The sequence below is a fragment of the Aquarana catesbeiana genome, linkage group LG01 (genome assembly GCF_042186555.1).
Source record: "Aquarana catesbeiana isolate 2022-GZ linkage group LG01, ASM4218655v1, whole genome shotgun sequence".
NCBI classification, from domain to species: Eukaryota; Metazoa; Chordata; class Amphibia; order Anura; family Ranidae; genus Aquarana; species Aquarana catesbeiana.
Genome location: NC_133324.1, coordinates 733,514,120 through 733,534,689, shown reverse-complemented (window position 1 = coordinate 733,534,689; position 20,570 = coordinate 733,514,120). Strand labels below are relative to the sequence as shown.

General features: G+C 43.3%; 1 protein-coding gene across 1 annotated transcript in view; it reads right to left on the bottom strand.

The window, feature by feature from the left end:
- The window catches only part of ARHGAP10 (Rho GTPase activating protein 10), a 448,736-nt gene that overhangs the window by 132,778 nt on the left and 295,388 nt on the right, over window positions 1-20,570 (bottom strand). Inside the window, exon 19 of the mRNA XM_073604823.1 lies at window positions 19,303-19,438. Coding sequence (XP_073460924.1) covers window positions 19,303-19,438 — 136 coding nt within the window. The remainder of the gene's footprint in view (window positions 1-19,302; window positions 19,439-20,570) is intronic.

Sequence of the window (20,570 nt, the reverse complement as noted above, 5' to 3'; positions counted from 1 at the left end):
GCAGGTGGCAAGTGACAATCTTCATCTGGTGACAGGCGACGTGGCAAGTGACAATCCGCAACATTTGGCAGGCGACGTGGCAAGTTACAATCTTCATCTGGTGACAGGCGATATGGCAAGTGACAATCTGCATCTGGTGACAGGCGACGTGGCAAGTGACAATCCGCAACATGTGGCAGGCGACGTGGCAAGTTACAATCTTCATCTGGTGACAGGCGATATGGCAAGTGACAATCTTCATCTGGTGACAGGCGACGTGGCAAGTGACAATCCGCAACATTTGGCAGGCGACGTGGCAAGTTACAATCTTCATCTGGTGACAGGCGATATGGCAAGTGACAATCTGCATCTGGTGACAGGCGACGTGGCAAGTGACAATCCGCAACATGTGGCAGGCGACGTGGCAAGTGACAATCTTCATCTGGTGACAGGTGACGTGGCAAGTGACAATCCGCAACATGTGGCAGGCGACATGGCAAGTGACAATTCGCAACGTGGCAGGCGACGTGGCAAGTGACAATCTGCATCTGGTGACAGGAGATGTGGCAAGTGACAATCCGCAACATGTGGCAGGCGACGTGGCAAGTGACAATCTGCATCTGGTGACAGGTGACGTGGCAAGTGACAATCCGCAACATGTGGCAGGCGACGTGGCAAGTGACATGGCAAGTGACATGGCAAGTGACAATCCGCAACGTGGCAGGCGACGTGGCAAGTGACAATCTGCATCTGGTGACTGGCGACGTGGCAAGTGACAATCCGTAACATGTGGCAGGCGACGTGGCAAGTGACAATCTGCATCTGGTGACAGGTGACGTGGCAAGTGACACACTTGGGGCTCCCACTGATTCTGCATTATGGTGAGTTAAACTATTTAATTTTTTATAACAATGTAATAATAGTAATAATGCGCTTCAATCATCCTGACACCATAACAACCATGGTGCCGTGATGATTGAAGCGCCAACACCAGCCATTTCCCCGATAGATGTACCCCAAAAAAATATATTTTCTGGCAGTGCCCCTCCCGAGACTAGACTCTGGATCCGCCCCTGCCTCTATGCATAGCTACTCTCTGGGAAGATCAGTGTATTGCTCTTGCTCTGCCTCCATGTCGCCCTGCTGTCTCCACCTCCAGCTCTCCAAGCTCCTAACGCAGCTGAGAACAGGGGTCATGTGATCACTTAAAAAAAAAAAAAAAGTATTTATAATGATATACATATACAGTTGTGCTCATACGTTTACATACCCTGGCAGAATTTATGATTTCTTGGCCATTTTTCAGAGAATATGAATAACACAACTATTTTTCACTCATGGTTAGTGTTTGGTTGAAGCCATTTATTATCAATCAATTATTTACTATTTTTAAATCGTAATCACAACAAACTACCCAAATGACCCTGATCAAAAGTTTAGATCCTGGTGAAGTTGGCCTGATAACATGCATAAAAGTTGACTCAAAGGGGTTTGAATGGCTATTAAAAGGTAACCATCCTCACCTGTGAACTGTTTGCTTGTAATTAGTGTGTTTCTGTACTCCTGACAAACCCTTTCATCCAGTGCTGCACTGATGTTTCTGGATTCTGAGTCATGGGGAAAGCAAAAGAATTGTCAAAGGATCTGCGAGAAAAGGTAGTTTAACTGTATAAAACAGGAAAGGGATATAAAAAGATATCCAAGGAATTGAGAATGCCAATCAGCAGTGTTCAAACTCTAACCAAGAAGTGGAAAATGAGGGGCACTGATGAAACCAAACCACGGTCAGGTAGACCAACTGAGAATTCAGCCACAACTGCCAGGAAAATTGTTTGGGATGCAAAGAAAAACTCACAAATAACTTCAGGTGAAATACAGGACTCTGAAAAAATGTGGTGTGGCTGTTTCAAGATGCACAATAAGGAGGCACTTGAAGAAAGATTGGCTGCATTGTTGAGTTGCCAGAAGAAAGCCATTACTACGCAAATGCCACAAAGTATCCCGCTTACAATACGCCAAACAGCACAGAGACAAGCCTCAAACCTTCTGGCACCAAGTCATTTGGAGTGATGAGACCAAAATTGAGCTTTTTGGCCACAACCAAACACACTACATTTGGAGAGTCAACAAGGCCTATGATAAAAGGTACACCATTCCTACTGTGAAACATGGAGGTGGATCGCTGTTGTTTTGGGGACGTGTGAGCTACAAAAGGCACACGAAATTTGGTCAAAATTGATGGCAAGATGAATGCAGTATGTTATCAAAAAATACTGAGCAAAATGAAACAAATAATTCTGCGCTGCCCTAGACAATAAGCAGCTAACACGGCCAATAGGATATGTGCATGAATCAAAAAACAAAATAGGTGTAGCGCTAATATCAGAGTGGATAAAAATAGTCTGAGAAGACCATTACATCAAAGTGAACTCAAAAACAGATTGTCAGCAAAAAAATATAATTCATCCAACAAAATAAAAGTCCTCATTGGATATGTGACTCCTATGGATAAGTGACAGTCCTCAATACAAATATGACTTCATAAGTGTATTTATTGTGTACGTGACATCTATGATAAAAGGAACACCACCACCGATAATGGAGAGGCTTACCGAAACGTTTGGACCCAAAAGAGCTTACGCTCGATCGGGTCAAACGGGCTTGAATAGAAGACAAATCATGGATTTCCGTAGAGACTGTGGGAAAATCCTAAGATGGTCTGTACACAAGGTTTATATAGATAATGTAGTCCCCTAATGCAGGGTCAACCTTCCATGCAGACAGCAGGTAAACCTGTCTGCATGGAAGGTTGACCCTGCATTAGGGGACTACATTATCTATATAAACCTTGTTGGCTGCAGTGGGGGGACCCCCCAGATGTTGTCCAAGGAGACAAAACGCGTCGGTAGGACCCCACTGCTGCCATTTTATTCATACAGCGCTGTTTTATCCATCTTTTCATGTGAGTGTATTCCTTTTTTTTAAATAAATTGGTATACATTTTATACGGAGTTACACTATGTGGCCTTCTTTTGCTTTTTCCTTATCCGTTACCATTTCCTTTCACTGCGGACATCACGCCTGAGGAACATGAGGAACATACAGACCATCTTAGGATTTTCCCACAGTCTCTATGGAAATCCATCATTTGTCTTCTATTCAAGCCCGTTTGACCTGATCGAGCGTACGCTCTTTTGGGTCCAAACGTTCCGGTAAGCCTCTCCATTATTGGTTGTGGTGTTCCTTTCATCATAGATGTCACGTGCACATTAAATACACTTATGAAGCCATATTTGTATTGAGGACTGTCACTTATCCATAGGAGTCACATATCCACTGAGGACTTTTATTTTGTTGGATGAATTATATTTTTTTGCTGACAATCTGTTTTTGAGTTCACTTTGATGATGTAATGGTCTTCTCAGACTATTTTTATCCACTCTGATATTAGCACTACACCTATTTTGTTTACATTCCAACATGGCAATGATCCAAAACACAAGGCCAAGTCGACCTGTCATTGGCTACAGCAGAATAAAATAAAGGTTCTGGAGTGGCCATCTCAGTCTCTTGACCTCAATTTCATTGAGCCACTTTGGGAAGATCTCATATGTACATGCCTTGCAAGACAGCCCAAGAATTTACAGGAACTGGAGGCTTTTTGCCAAGAGGAATGGGCAGCTTTACCATCTAAGATAAAGAGCCTCATCCACAAATACCACAAAAGGCTTCAAGCTGTCATTGATGTTAAAGGGGGCAATACTTGGTATTAAGACCTGGGGTATGTAAACTTTTGATCAGGGTCATTTGGGTAGTTTCTGTTGCGATTATGATTTTAAAAGAGTAAACACAGTTGACTGATAATAAATGGCTTCAACCAAACACTAACCATGAGTGAAAGAAAAGTTTGTGTTATCATTCATATTCTCTGAAAAATGGCCAAGAAATCTTAAATTCTGCCAGGGTATGTAAATTTATGAGCACAATTATATACATAAACGTTTTGCCTTGCATTTCTACTTTTATCTGAATAGGTTGTTTTACTAGATGAAGGTTTACTTTAAATATCTGACACAGTTTAGTTTATACTTTACAGTATGTCTGGCAAGCTGCAGAAGATTCTAATCATTAGATAATATATTTGACATGAATATTCCTGCCACAATCTGTGTGTGTAATAGTGACTAGTTAAGTAACATTGTTGCCCTTAAAATTCTAATATGCGACCTATAAAGACTCTTACTACTAGGTGTTATTTTCTGAATCAACAGTTTATTAAATGACTTGTATGCAGAAGCTACAAGATTTGCAAGTCAATTTTACTTGTTAACTTGTATACAGTATCTTCTGAATCATTACACTCAAAAACTAAATTAAGCCTTGACCAGGCATTTCACAACAACTTTGTTAAAGATTTTAATTAAAACATTTCATTACTTCATTAAAAATACAGTACCCAATCTTATTTGATGCAGTGTGCAAAAAAACCGGATCTTGTCTAGGTTCATTAGCTAAAACATATTATAACAATATATATATATATATATATATATATATAGATAGATAGAGAGAGAGAGAGAGAGAGAGAGAGAGAGATTTTATTTTATTTTTTTTTTGGTGGTTTAGTATTAGGTAGCCTGCTATCGCAATTTTGAATAAACCTTAAAAAAAGTGTAAAGCTTCTCAACAAAATGACACAATGTTGGTGAGGCAGCATAAATGCAAGGAAAGGGACGTGTCCAAGATGGCCACCGGACCAGACGTGTCCTGAGGGAGCTCTGAGACTTTGCCAGTATAACATCCGAATCCCTGCAGTATCTGACCCAGAATCGGGCACAAACGATACCGGAGTGACGCGGGATCGGTATGCCAGGAGGAAGATACACCCAGTCGTCTCGAAAGCCCAGAAATACCCCGAAAAAAACGGCCTCCACAGCGCGCCTATCTCCCGCCACAGCGGCCAGCATGGCGTCTCAGGCTGAGGACACAGACACAGCGCTGCGGGAGCAGAACAATTTTGAAGCCCTCATGCAGGCTATTACAACCTGTCAAACCACCCTGACAGGGAAAATAGAGAGCATGCAACTGGACATAAGCCTCATATGCAGAGACATGGACTGTTTTCGCTCTAGGCTCACTGATGCTGAAAGGAGAGTGGGGGAGGTGGAGGACACACTGCAAGATCAGGGAGTCTCACTCCACACGCTGCAAACAAAAATGAAAGTCTTGGAAGCCCGTGCAGAGGATGCTGAGATCAGAAATCGCAGGAACAACCTCCGGATAGTGGGATTACCAGAGGGCTCAGAAGGTAAAGACCCCATGGCATTTACTGAGCACTTGCTACGTACCCTTCTACCAGATGCCAAGTTTTCTGATGTCTTTGTGGTGGAGAGGGCACATAGAATGCCTGCTACCCGGGGGCCCCTGGGAGCTCCTCCACGCACATTTATATTAAAGCTCCTGAATTTTCAAGATCAAGTTCTGCGGGAGGCGAGAAAGATCGAGGTGGTTCGCCATGAGGGAGCGAAACTAATGATTTTTCCTGATTTTTCAATCGACACACAAAAGCTAAGAAGATCGTTCGATCAAGTCAAAATGGATCTACGCAACCGCAGGATCAAATACAGTATGTTATTTCCCGCCCATCTAAGAGTTCAAGATGGAGAATCAGTGCGGTTTTTCACTTCTCCTGAAGAAGCGTCCAGGTGGCTTGAAACAATACCGCGAGGATGAATCGATCGATCTTATTGAATCTCCTTATACCCTGAGTTTTACTTCAGCAAAGATCACTTTCATCAGCCGATTCCAGGACCAGCATAACTTTTCTCCACAGCTTATCTAGCCTGCGGTAACTAAGCTATTCTTACAATCTTCTCCGGTACTGTGAGTATGTAATGCTGCTGGCTAGAGAATATTTGTGCAAAAAGAGATGAAGAGAAGTTTATGATCGCGCTTAATCAGTTGATAAGGGGGCCGAAATCCCCAGTTTGCAACGTGTTCCAGTTTAAGCATAGTACCCCCGGAACTTTCTGGGAGACATTTTGATCTGCAGGGATCGTTTATCCGGATATCTTGTCTCACCGACTGATCTTTAGGGGCACAGACTAAGTCGTTCCGGTGTCCCACTGTTCACGGGCCCCATGGGCAGTTGTCGTAATTGGTTTGGGGGTACAAGCATCCCGAAGTTTGGGGGGGTGGTGCGGGGAGGGGTTTGGAGTAGGGGGTTTTTCCCCAGGTTAGGCTTCAATTCTGTAGTTTTCCTTTTTTTTTTAATTTTTATTTTTCATAGATATGTTTTTCACCTGCGTCAGATTGTACAATCATTTTACTCAAAGCAAGACCTGCAATCCTAGTCTGCTATTACTAGAGAGGGCAAGCTATTCAATTTACTGAGTAATCATGCATATATGTATCACTAAGTATATTCTGTTACTGTGTGAGCTCTGTATGGAGTTTATATTGTATCAATCCTGTGGCACATATCCCAGGGCAATAGAATGAGTCCCCTTAATTTTATGTCTTGGAATGTACGAGGCCTGAACTCCAGGATAAAAACGCTCCTTGGTCTTTACTTACCACACATATGCATTTTGCAGGAGACACACTTAACAGGGAGCAGGATACTGGCTCTAAAAAAGCCCTGGGTGGGTTCTTATTATCACTCCATGTACTCTACATACTCCAGGGGAGTCAGTGTCCTGGTCCACAAATCATTACTCTTCACACTATTAGATCTCCATCTAGATCCCGAGGGGAGGTATGTTGTCATGCATGCTATGTGCGACAGGATTGAAATGGTAGTAGTGGGCCTATATGTTCCACCCCCAGCCTCTGTGACGATTCTACACAAACTGACCCCTATACTGGCTCAATACCCGGCAGCAGCCATACTTTTGGCTGGAGACTTTAACATGCCCCCAGACCCCAGTATGGATAGGCTCGGTGACGACGGGGCTTCTGATTCCCCGCTGATGCGCTGGGCGGAGGGATACGGTCTTATTGATATATGGAGATGGCGGTACCCCAGGGAGAGGCAATATATATGTCATTCTGCAACATACGCCTCATTCTCGAGAATTGATCTGTTTTATGCCAGTAGTCCCATCCTCTCCCGTGTCCAGGAGGTAAAGATCCTACCACGTGGCATTTCTGACCATGCCCCCCTGCTTTTGCAACTTAACACGGACTCGCCAGTGGGCACTGGCCTATGGCGAGTTTCGGGTTTTTGGGTAACGGATGAGCGTGTCGCCCCTGAGGTGGCGGGAGAGATGAATACCTATTGGCTACAAAACAGAGCAACAGCTCCCCCTCCAACGGTGTGGGATGCCTTCAAGGCGTACACACGAGGGCAGTATCACATGGTTATTAACAAAGTCAGGAAAACTAATAAGCTTGCATTGGAGGAAGCGGAGGGACGGGCTCAGAGTCTAGAGTCCAGTTATGTGAATACCAAAGATGCCGGGACTTATGCCACACTTCAAGCCCCACACCATGAGATAGCGTTGTTGCGAGCAACTGCGACTCGCAAGCTCCTGCTCTCACAGTCACAGAGGATATTTGAACAGGGGGAGAGGTTGGGGAAATTGCTGGCATGGCTGGCTAAAGAGCGCTCCACCATAGCACACATTGCCAACATTAAAGACGATATGGGACAGCTTCTGGCCGATCCTGCGATGATTAATGCTAGATTTGCACAATTTTATGAACTCCTATATACGTCTAAGACCGACTACACCATAGATACCCTGCAACAGTTTCTAGGTCAAATAGATTTTCCGGTCCTATCAGAGGAAAAAAAAAGCAAACTAGACGCGCCTATTACTCTTAAAAAAGTGCAGACGGCAATTTCATCACTGCAATCTGCAAAATCTCCAGGCCCAGACGGTCTACCGACCGAATTTTATAAAACAAATAGCGAGTCCCTGGCCCCCCAGTTTCATGAGCTTCTGATACCTATGCTGGAAAGTCAATGCCTCCCCCCGTCGATGTCGGAGGATGTGATTGTCGTAATACCTAAACCCCGTAAGGACCCCGAGCTCTGTGAGTCATATCGGCCTATCTCGCTACTAAACGTTGACGCTAAGATAATCACAAAAATTCTAGCGAATCGGCTCAACTCAGTTATCCTTTCCCTGGTTCATGGGGACCAGACAGGTTTCATGCCAGGTAAAGGAACAGACATTAACCTGCGACGGTTGTATACAAATATATCCCACGCGGTGGCCAGGGGTTCCCCCGGAGTAGTGGCCTCTCTAGACGCCGAAAAGGCGTTCGACTCGGTCAAATGGGAATATCTCTGGCACGTATTAGAAAAATTTAACATCGGGCCTAAATTTATTTCATGGATTAAGCTGATGTATGCCAATCCCACTGCCAGAGTTAGAACCAATGGATCCCTCTCCTCCCCCTTTAAATTACACAAGGGCACGAGACAGGGATGTCCATTATCCCCGGGATTGTTCGCCCTGGCTATTGAACCTCTCGCTATACTTATTAGGTCGTCCGTGGCTACAGGGGGGATGGAGGTGGGCCCTCTGAGGGAACAAATTTCCCTTTATGCGGATGACGCCCTTCTTTATCTCCCAGACGCTTCCAATTCCCTTGAGGAGACCTTGAGAACCATAGATCTATTTGGCTCCTTCTCTGGAATACGCATTAATTGGAACAAATCTATACTTTTTCCAATCTCCCAGCCACCCTTACTCCCTCCCCCCCCACATACCCCTGCAAGTGGTTACTAAATTCCGGTATTTGGGCATTGAAATACAGAAAGACCTCTCTTGTTACTTGACAGACAACGTATACCCCATTTTACAACTGACACGACGATGTCTAACATGGAAGTCTCTCCCCCTGACACCGGTAGGTAGGACGAACCTCCTCAAAATGATATTCCTCCCCAAATTTTTATATGTGTTCAGGAACACCCCAGTTCCTATACCTGAATCATTCTTTAAGCAATTAGATCGAGTGATCAATTCTTTCATTTGGGCGGGTCAGACCCCCAGGGTGGCTAGAACTAGTCTGCAACTTCCCCTATCTGCAGGTGGGTTGGCACTGCCATGCTTCAAACAATATTATTGGGCAGCAGTGTTGGTGACAGTACGCTGGTGGTTCGTTCAGTCACAGAATAACCCGGCGGTTAACCTAGAGGCAGCCATATTGGGGTCGTACTCAGCTTTGAGTAACCTGGTATTCAGGGGCCCAAAGGCACAAGATACGATGACGGTCCCCATGCGCACAACCGTCAGGGTATGGGAACAGTTGACAGCTAAGATTAATCCGCCACAAACCTTTTCACCCTACACGCCACTTTGGGATAATCCTAAATTGCCACATTTGTTAATGATTCCAGACCCAGCAGTGTGGGCCAAATATGAAATTAAGATCTTACAGCATATCATGCCAGAGGGCAAACTTCTTTCATTTGATGAAATGCGACAGACTTTTCAACTCCCCACCAAAATGTTTTTCCACTATCTGCAGCTGAGACACGCAACTCAGGCCCAATTCCCTTCAGAGATTCAACTACAGTCACACATGGTGGAGCGTTTTCTTATTTCTTAAACGGTAGACCGTATCCTCTCCTCACTGTACCTCCGGGTGTCCCTGGGAGTTGATACCCAGGGGTCCAGACTATTCAATAAGTGGAAGTCGGATGTGCCCTCCCTGACGGATGAGGACTGGGAGGAAGGCATTCAACAATATATCCCTCTGATGATATCCGCCAGGGATAGGTACATCCAACTAAAATTCCTCCATCAGGCATACTATACACCTCAAAGGCTTGCTAAAATATATCCTTCTTACTCTGATAGATGCCCAAAATGTAACACTGACGCAGGTACTTTTCTACATGTGGTGTGGTCATGCCCCCTTCTCCAACAGTTCTGGAGGGAGGTGGTACAATATATCAACTTGATTGGGAACCTGACAGTTGCACTAGATCCCCGTGTCCTCCTCCTGGGGATTTGCGATACACTTACCACAAACACCCATAAGAGGCTATTCATTTTCTATGCCCCATTCTATGCAAGGAAAGCCATTCTAATCAAATGGAAGCAGGCAGACCCTCCAACGGTGGGTCAGTGGAAAACACTCATTGACAAGACCCTTCCACTTTACAAGCTCACATATATGAGCCGGAAATGTCCCAAAAAATTTGAGAAAATTTGGGGTGCATGGGCCCCTAGATAAATGTCTACTGCTGAAAAGGCTCCCCTGGAAGAGCCCTCTGGGTTCACATATAGCCAACATGGTCAAGAAATAATAGGAATACCTACAAAAATTATTACGAAAATGTGCCTTCTTTCTGTGGGGATTGTATTATTACCAATATACTATTGCAATGAAGAACGAATACTTGCTATCAAGGTATAATCTGAGATGTCTTGCTTTTCAATGTAAGATTTGATACCATCTTTCTAGATTGTTAATATCCTTCTTTTTTGTTTAATCCTCCCTTGTTATTTTTATATATACATATCTGTAACTGTACTTTCTTTTATGATTTGTACTGAAACTTTTCTCCTATGGAAATAAAAACGTTACTGTTAAAAAAATAAATGCAAGGAAAGAGTTCTCAGCTTTTTTCAACCAGAGTGCCCTGGCACCCAGGGGCGCCTTCTGCATTCTGCAGGGGTGCCTTGGCAAAGTGCCTAAAAATTGCCCCAAATTAGCCAAAATTTTTCCACAAGCCAGCAAATTTATCAAGCCTGCTTTTTGGCTACATAAAACTACAGGTTTTTATTGTGCGGCATTACAACAAGCCGCTGATGTGTTAACTGATGACATCACGGGTTGATAAGAAGCACGTTGGGTGCTCCTCTTTTTTTTCCCTCCCCTGCCCATCTGAGGGAGAGAAATGTTGGAATACTAGATAGTATCAGTGAGCAAAGGTATATTTGCTTTGTAAGAATAAATAATTTCTAATGGGTGTTCTACGTGTGTGGATGTTGCTGCGTTATGTAAAACTATTAGTTTAGTTTTTTACATTTTAGACTTGGGCGCCGCAAGATTGTGCAGAATTTTAAAGGGTGCTGAAGCTGAAAAAGGTTGAGAAACACGGCTGTACAGTACAAAATGGTCAGCAAACATCTACACGTGTATATACAGTATATCATCAATTGACCCATATGTAAACCTGCTAACTAGAGACAATAGGGGAAGCATTGTATAGCTTTCTAACAAATCAGATTAAATTGCAACTTCAGCATTTTGTTTCCGGTTTAATTCTTAGGGTTTAGAAGGGTTTGAACACCTGTCATGTTTTTACTGTGGTCGGTGTATTGTGGCAACTGTTTCCAGAACAGGAAGTGAAAACACAGTCAGTACAGAGAGGTTGAAACCCTTTTAAAACTACAAAAAATTATTGTAGGGTTGCACTGATACTGGATTTTTATTGGCGGGTACAAGTACCAATACCTTTGTGGCGCGATTTGAGCCCATACAAAATGAATGGGCTCAAATCGCACTGCCAAGAATTGCATGTGATTTGAACAGGAATGTGGTGCGAACTGCATGTGGTTTCCTGCACTGCTTCAGTGTGAATCCAGGCTGAAGTCGCCATGACAAGCCTGGGTTCACACAGGAGCGGTGCGGGAAACCACATGCAATTCGGACAGGAATTGCACCACATTCCTGTTCAAAACACATGTGCGATTTGAGCCTGTTCATTTTGTATTGGCTCAAATGCACCATAAAGGTATCGGTTTCAGGTATTGGAGCATTTGCACAAGTATGCATGCAAATAATCTGTATTGGCAGCGATACTGGTATCGGCGAAACCTTAAATTATTGAAGTCTGTGCTCCATTTGCAGAGATTTCACTTCCCATCTATGATTACTAGCAAATAAGATGCCAAAGCCTGACATTGGGAAAAGGAGAGAACTATTACATCTTTAAAAAAAAAAAAAGTTGTTTTTTTACTTGTAGGGCTAGCCCAGTATGACCCCTCCCACTCCCAGCATGCTTCAGTTTTGTGGAAAAGCAGTATGAACACCATGCTCCTAAACAGGTGTTTGAGACCTCAACGGACTTCAACAAATATATAGTATGCCAATGACAGAAATCCCATCTTGCTAGTCCACTGAAGAAACAGGAAGTTAAGAGACTGCCAGGATGTCCAAAAGCAGTCCGACAGAACTGAAGAATCTTGGGTTCCAAAGATGGTCTCAGATGAGACCTCGTAAAACTTGACAGACACATGAACAGAGCACTAATGGATCTGGTAGAGTGTGCCTTATGGAATAGACTTGTAGGCTTGAATGATGACTTGTCTAATTCATGTAACAATGGTAGAGCGATAAGCAGAGAGTCCCCCATGGGAACCCTCAGGAAGGGCAAAGAGGGAATCCAAATGCCTAAAAGAGGCTGTAGCCATGAAGTTTAGCCTTGCAGCATATACTACGTCAAGACAGTGGAGAGAAATTTCCTTGGAATGTTTCAGAGCATGGATGTGTGATCTAAAGACCAGTTGGCAGCCTAGCAAACCCAATAAACAGTTGTTTGATGCTGAAAAGCCCAAAAAGCACTCACAGATCTAATGCTGTGCACCATGACAGGAAGTGGGGGCAAACCAGGAGTGAGAAGCTGGTTCACCTTTATGTGGATCATTAAGAATGACAAAAAGAGCCAGTCTTTCAGTCTTTATAACAGGAGCAGTGGCTGTGAGGAAAACCCACACAGCATGAACTACATTCAGGCAATTAAACTGTGAACATCTGCAATACCAGAAAATCTTAAATTTAACAATCAAAAGAATCAAAAAAGTGCATAAAATCATCCGATTTATGTGCTGAACCCCCCCCCCGGTTTAGGCACTGAGAACAGGTTGGAGTAAAACCCTTGAACTGCTCAGGAACCTGCCATGACCCTTTGCTCCAGAAGGCCTACAGAGGAAGGTCTAAATCTAAAAAAGAAGGTAGGAGTGGACATTTAATCTGTAGTCTCAAGAAACCACCTCCTGCACCCAAGCATCTAAGATTTGCCCAAATGGCCTCAAGCACAACAGAGCTCCCCCACCCCAACTAAAAGTAAAGGTGTCCTCCATGATGAAGAAGACCCAACTTAAGGATTGGAGAACTAGAAAGTCCAGGTTTGCGGGCAAGCTGGGGGCCAGTGCTTGGCTTAGGAGGTTTAGGTGGGGTGGAATAAAAAAAAGCCTCTAACCTGGTGAGAATGAATGATGCAAAGGCCTGTGCTTCCTTTGCTAGGTTAAGGTACTTTAATCCCCAGTGACACGCTATATGAGGGTTATTAGGGAAGCACCAGCAAACTGATTCCACAGACCAACACTACAACCCAGGAGTTGACCTCATGTGCATTAAAAAGGGATTCAGTGGGAAATGAGTTGAGTAATCCTTATCAGACTGACCACAAAGTAACTGAATGCTGCAGGCATGAGGTTCAAACACTCTATAACCAGAGACTTGTCTGGACAGCCAACAGACCCCTTCTGAGGGCCCTAACCCAGCCAGTTAACGACAAACAAGCATCAAAACCAAGGCAGGTAGCATAACAAGATCTGGCAAGGAAAGAACAAGCTTGAAAGGGGCTACAACTGCTTGTCAATAGATAAGACCAAACAGGTGCATCCTTACTGGTTTAAAGCCTGGTCAAGGCGGAACCTTTTCAGATCAACACCTTGGCCAGTCCACCTTTAAGAAAGTTCTCCACACCCCCTGAATAAAAGAAACTTCACTGGGAGCTGCAGAACAAGAGCACTAACTGTCTAGCTCTCTAGTAGCTTTCTGCATGGCAACACCTGCAGGGGTGTCCATGGTTCCTGCAGCCAAGCTGAGCTTACACACACATGGGGTTCTTGTAAAGTGTGGGTGGAAGTGATGTCACAAAGGGCAACAGTCCTAAGTAAACATGTAAACGTGGAGTCGGTAGCTTCTGGCTCCACAGGCTGTAAGCTGCAGCCTCAATTACTGGACAGCATGACATGTTCCAGGCCCACAGATGCCACACAGGAAAGGAGGGTAACCCCATGCGTCATCAGAGACTTCCAAGGAATAGAGGCCTCCTTTGGCCTGAGCCAAGGGTCCCCCTGCTTGTCCAGGGACACTAAAGGGTTGGCCAGGGCCCGCCAGGCATAGGAGAGCTGTGATGAGACTGTACTGCACCAAGCACCACTTGGACCCAGGAATACAGAGGGGAAAAGTATGTCTATAGATCACTCTAAGCTACCCAGGGAGGTCTGGTACCCCACCAGTCTATGAACGCAGGATTTTCAACCAGGCAGGTTGAGGGGCTCCAGTTTATTTGCTTATTTGGGAGGAAACTGGCTTTTCAGTTTAGGCATTATTTACTAAAATCTGTTTTAGGATCTGGAGCCTGGAGATTTTGTAGCGATCCGGGTGGGCTGAAATCCCCAGTCCTGGGTCCAGATTTTGAGACTCACCAGCACACTGACTGGTCAGGTGTGTGCTGGACTATTTGTAGACACCTGACCATGGTTCTGGGCTCCACTATCCCGAGGAGTTCAGGCAAGCAAGGGAGAAGTGTGCATGTCTGCACAGTTCTGTTTGTCAGAGCAGACAGAGGGTCCAAGCCTGTGGGCTGGAACAGCAAGGAAGCTGGAAGAGTGCTGAGGTACAGGAACTCCATTATAAAGTCAAGAGGGCTGAAGCAAAGCCTGAGCAGCAGAGCTGACCAGAAAGCCAGGTGGCTTGGTATTTTTTGTTTGTTACTGTGAAAATTGAAACCCCTGTGTGGGCAACTCTCGTTATTGGACTTGTTTTTTTTCCTTCAATAAACGTGGGCCAACAAGCCCTTAAATGGCACATCTGGCGCGGACTCCGCTCACTGGTAGGCTCTACATTAAGCTAAAGAACCCCCAACTTTATACAGGGTAAAGGTAAGAGGAGTATTTACTCACCATATCACAAGGATGAGAGGGGCTACCTTAACCATGACAGGCCACCTCCCACCTGAACAGGGATGCTGGCTGCCTGTGGAGACACTATGACAGAGCAAGTCACTTGTTCATATGGGCCTATTCTGTAATGCCTCACATGCTGTAGCAGCCAAACTTGCATTCAGCAAGGGTATGCATGCACGCATAGGCTGAGCAGGGGGCCCACAAGGATCTATATTATCCAGCCTGTCATCCAGCTCAGCTGCTGAATGAAGGTCTTGAAGACTGAAGAAAAAACAAATGAAAAGTATTCCCTGGAAAAAAAAAAAAAAAAAAGAAAAAAAAGGAACCCAGATTCCCTGCAGGGAGCTTGGGTACCTATTCCTGGACACTAGACAAGAAACTGGGTGTGCCCCAAGGCTGTGTTTTTGGTTCTGTGACTAGTATCATACTTTGGAAAATGGAGCTTTAACCCAGTAGTCTGAGATTTAGGGTTTAACCACTTGCTTACTGGGCACTTAAACCCCCCTCCTCCCCAGGCCATTTTTCAGCTTTCAGCGCTGTCACAATTTGAATGACAAATGCGCGGTCATGCAACACCGTACCCAAATTAAATTTTTAATATAAAATATGTTGGTGCGATTATAAAACTATCCTCATCTGTTGGAGTGGTGCTTGTATATAAAATCCTAAACCATAAAAATACCTTGATATCATAATCAGTAAAGTGAATAAGTGCAAATAAATCAATCAATAAAGTGAATAAATGAAAAAAAAAATGCATCAAAAAACATATACCCTGATATCACAATCAGTAAAGTGAATAGGTGAAAATAAATATATCAATCAATAAAGTGAATAAATAGATGCATCAAAAAACATAAGGGAACACACATCCCTAGATATATGTAAATGGAAAAAAAAAAAGCATTAAATAGTGATCTGTTTGTGTTAATCCAGCAGAGGTCTAAATGTCCAATCAATTGCCTTTGATGAACTTGCTTGTATGTCAATTCTCACAGATTACAGTTGCATGATGAATTAAATTTGCAAGGTGACGATTCACAAACAGATAAAAGAAAAATCATCATTGCGCAGTGTTTTTAAATGCTACAAGACTAGGCAAACAATGTAATCCACTCACACATTTGCAGTAGCTGAATCGCTTTTGTTATAATGGTCAGACAGCTTAACCGCTCATACAGCTATCGCTGTGTTTGCCGAACACTATGTGAAGACGTCATTGACTCCTTCTCCTCACACGTATCATCACATGTCACGTGACTTTCTCAAGGGACATGTGATGATACGCGTGATGATATTCACTTTATTGATGGATATATTTATTTGCACCTATTCACTTTACTGATTGTGATATCAGGGTATATGTTTTTTCATGCATTTATTCACTTTATTGATTATTTATTTGCATTTGTGGTGGTGTATAGAGCCAAAAAGATTAGAATTGTGTCGATGTCCCAATATTTATGGACCTGACTATCAAAATATGGATTTAAAACTAGCTTGCTTTTATTGACAACAACAAAAAACAAAAAAAATCAGTGCAATTAAAGGGAAACTAGACACCTCCAACTGCTTTTCGATTCACACATCTAATAAAGACTGCATTACATTGGAAGTAGAGTAGGTGAAATACAGATTGCTTAGCTCCAGTTAGTCTTAATTCCTGTACATTGCATGTGTGTGTGTGGTGAATGTGGTGGGTGAGCATAGATGTAAATGTAGCGCCCTGCTCCTGTTGACCAGGCGCTCACATGTAAATTTAGCGGGTTATCTGTTCTGTATATAGTTCAGATTTAATAGTATGGCTAAATTAGCCTCTGTTCCAGCATTGGACCTGTGTTGCGTGCAGTTCCACATTGTCGTCTGTAGGTGTCGTCACCACAGGCGAGTGATGGAAGGGAAACAGGCTAAGATGTATTGAGTGTCCTTTTTCCCCAGAAATAGCCCAGTGGGAGGGCTTCACTGTGCATTCTGGAAAAGGATACTTAAGGGGCAGACGCCATTTTTTTTCTCTCTCTCACCTCCTGGCCTAAGGTATGTGACAACTCCTTTTCTGTCTCGGGGCCCTGCTGGCCCGAGGCTATGTGACTGCAAGTAGGCCCAGAAGCTATCTGGGGCCTACATGTTCAGAGGTGATCCTGTGCTGTCTGTCCTGCGGGAAGAAGCAGAACAATTGAAAGATCCGGGGGAGGACTCATCTTGGAGAGGTGTGCAAATGTGTTCCTAAAAAGGTATATAGAACTGAATGGGACTTTAATTTATATTAACTGTAATGTATTATTAACTGTTTTTATACTGAATAAAATAAAATAATGTATTTTCTCATTAATTGTTTTTCATCTATTTATAATTCTTAGAGGCACAGTTAAAGTCCCATTCAGTTCTATATACCTTTTTAGGAACAGATTTGCATATATTTACGTGATGGTGCCTCTATAGAAGGGGTGGTATTTTCGCGCTCGCCCCACCACGACACATCATCTTGGAGAGGACCGTGCGAAAGGCTGGTATCTCAACAGGAGCCTGGTGACTCAAATGGAGGATGCATCCTAACCAAATCTACCTCACAGTACTGCCGGATGGCTTAACCACTTGCTTACTGGGCACTTAAACCCCCCTCCTGCCCAGACCAATTTTCAGCTTTCAGCGCTGACGCACTTTGAATGACAATTGCGCAGTCATACAACGCTGTACCCAAACTAAATTTTTATCATTTTTTTCCCACAAATAGAGCTTTCTTTTGGTGGAATTTAATCACAGCTGGGATTTTTATTTTTTGCTAAACAAACAAATCATGAAATCATGTTTCATAGTTTGTTATAAAATTTTGCAAACGGGTAATTTTTCTCCTTCATTGATATGCGCTGATGAGGCAGCACTGGTGGGCACTGATAGGCTGCACTGATGGGCACGTATAGGCACAGTTAAGGCGGCACTGATAGGCACAGATAAGGCGCCACTGATGGGTACAACTGATGGGCACTGGTAGGTGACACTGATAGGTGGCACTGATGTGCAGCACTGTTGAGGCACTGATTGTGGGCACTGGTGGGTGGCACTTTGGGCACTGGTAGGCGGCACTGCTGCCTATTGCTAGGTGGTACCGGCAGGGGGCACAGGTGGGCACTGAGGATCTTTAGCAGCTTGCCGTGATCGGGACTGATGTCCCTCTCATGACCACCGGTGAACGGCTTTTTTGTCCTCCTCATGCTGTCAGCGCGAGGAGAAAAAATAGCCAATTACCGGCTCTTTTATTGGCCTGACAGCTAATCATGTGGTAAGGGGTCGTGATCAACCACTTACTCCCATCTGTGATCAGGCGAGTCTCAGACTCGCTGATCACAGGGCGCGTAGGCCGCTCGTGCATATATATGCATATGGACCTTCTTTGCCGGGACGACGTCCACTGACGTCGTCCCGGCAAAGAAGGTCCATGCTGTAGCCGTCATTCGGCTAGAACGCGCATCTCAGGTGGTTAAAGGAATTATTGGTACTGTGTTGCTCTGTTCATTATCATTACTAAATCCTGTGGCAGAGGATCGTCCAACAATTATTGTTCCTAGCAAGTCTGTGGCAGAGACTTTTGTCCGTGCGTCATTCCGGCTGCTAGGTCAGTGAGAGAGGCCTATCCGGGTGAGCAAGATCCATTGACTGAAGGAGTACTTGTCTACGGTATCTAAAAGTTCCTCAGTGATCTGCACAAGGTATCTGCACTCTCCCTTAAACCCTCCATCCCTCTACTGCTCAAGTTGTTTAATAAAAAGCATTGGAAAAAATAACTAAATGACTTGTGCATATATAGGTGGGCACGAGGCCCAGTATAGACTCTAAGCTTCTGGTATGGTGAACTGTGAGTGAGGGGAGACGGCAAAGACCAAAAATAATAACCAGCAGCTCCTTCTGGGGTCAGTGCTACATAAACAAAAACTTACCTGAACAACAAAAATAATAACTTGTGCATTTGAAGCATTAAAGATAGAACTTGGTTGCTATAGGCAACAGGAACATTTCTGTCCTTCAAGCACTTTCATACCTTTGATAATGAATGGAATTTCCAATTAGGATTTCCTCCACATGAGTTTTCTTCTTACTGTGCCCGATTTTCATATTACTTATTAAATAAGTGAATATGACTCATAAATGTCTAGGATGAATGCATCGGGCAATATGGGTATCAAGTTTTTATATGCCACACAAAATGTAAATAATAGATAATAGCCAACAGGTTTGAATACATTTACAGTTGCAGGAAAGATTTCAGGTTTAACTTATTTTTAAGCCAGCTAATAAATCCTAAACTTTCAACACTGTATAAGGGAATTTGTTCAGATATGCAGCTAGGTCACACTAAGTTGCTGCATTAGAAATTCTAGATTATTGTGCTGTATGAGAGAGCCCTGAAGGGGTTATGCTGAGGTGCTTTGGATCAACTTACCATTATCTAGCTCAACACAGGGATTGTATATGGCCATAGGCCTTCTGTTACGGTGTTTTTTTGACTGTCTTGGTGGGGCACGTGGAGAAATTGAGGTGGTCTCATCCAGAGTATCATCAGGAAGGTTTCTGAAAATCTGACAAAAAATTTTAAAAAATTACTGCAAAATGTAAAAAAAATTATAACACACTTCTTTTTACTGTAACCCTTTCTTGTCTACTTTGTAGGGAAAAAAAAGCATATATGAATAGCAGCGAATAGCACAGCTTTTATTCCGATACTAATGGTGAATAGCACTAATTTTATCACGGTACTAATGGTGCCACACAAATTGAGTACAGCCTAGTTCTCCCATGTGATTCAGGTGGTAAATACTAGTCTGCATGTGTACAGCAAGTATTCACAATGTTCGTGTTGGACATTTTTCTTGAAAACCTTTAAATCCCAGTGTGGGAGCGTTTAAAATAGATTTTAAAAAGGGAAACAAAGTTTTGGGTTGATGTTATTTATTTAAGTTGATAAGTTTTCTTTGTCATTTATAAAAAATATTTAAGAATATTGCACCTTTCCATGTATCTATAGAGCATTATGGGTTTTCTAAAATGAAAGTATTGCAGAAGTGTTTTTTTTTTCCTCAGGCTCTTTCAAATAAATTATGTGCAACCCCGAACATGTAGGAAGGTCACTTCTCTGTCTCCTTCAGCAGTATGTAAATTTCAGCAGTTTTTTCATACAGTTAAAGCCTAATAGTTGGGGTTAAGCTATCATATGCTTTTCGATGTACAATTGTTTTCTGTAAGTTATTTTGCATTGAGCCCTAGGCAAGTACCCGGTTTCATACTCCTTATGGGTATTGACCTACAGTGGGGACGGAAAGTATTCAGACCCCCTTAAATTTTTCACTCTGTTATATTGCAGCCATTTGCTAAAATCATTTAAGTTCATTTTTTTTCCTCATTAATGTACACACAGCACCCCATATTGACAGAAAAACACAGAATTAGACATTTTTGCAGATTTATTAAAAAAGAAAAACTGAAATATCACATGGTCCTAAGTATTCAGACCCTTTGCTGTGACACTCATATTTAACTCAAGTACTGTCCATTTCTTCTGATCATCCTTGAGATGGTTCTACACCTTCATTTGAGTCCAGGAGTGTTTGATTATACTGATTGGACTTGATCAGGAAAGCCACACACCTGTCTATATAAGACCTTACAGCTCACAGTGCATGTCAGAGCAAATGAGAATCATGAGGTCAAAGG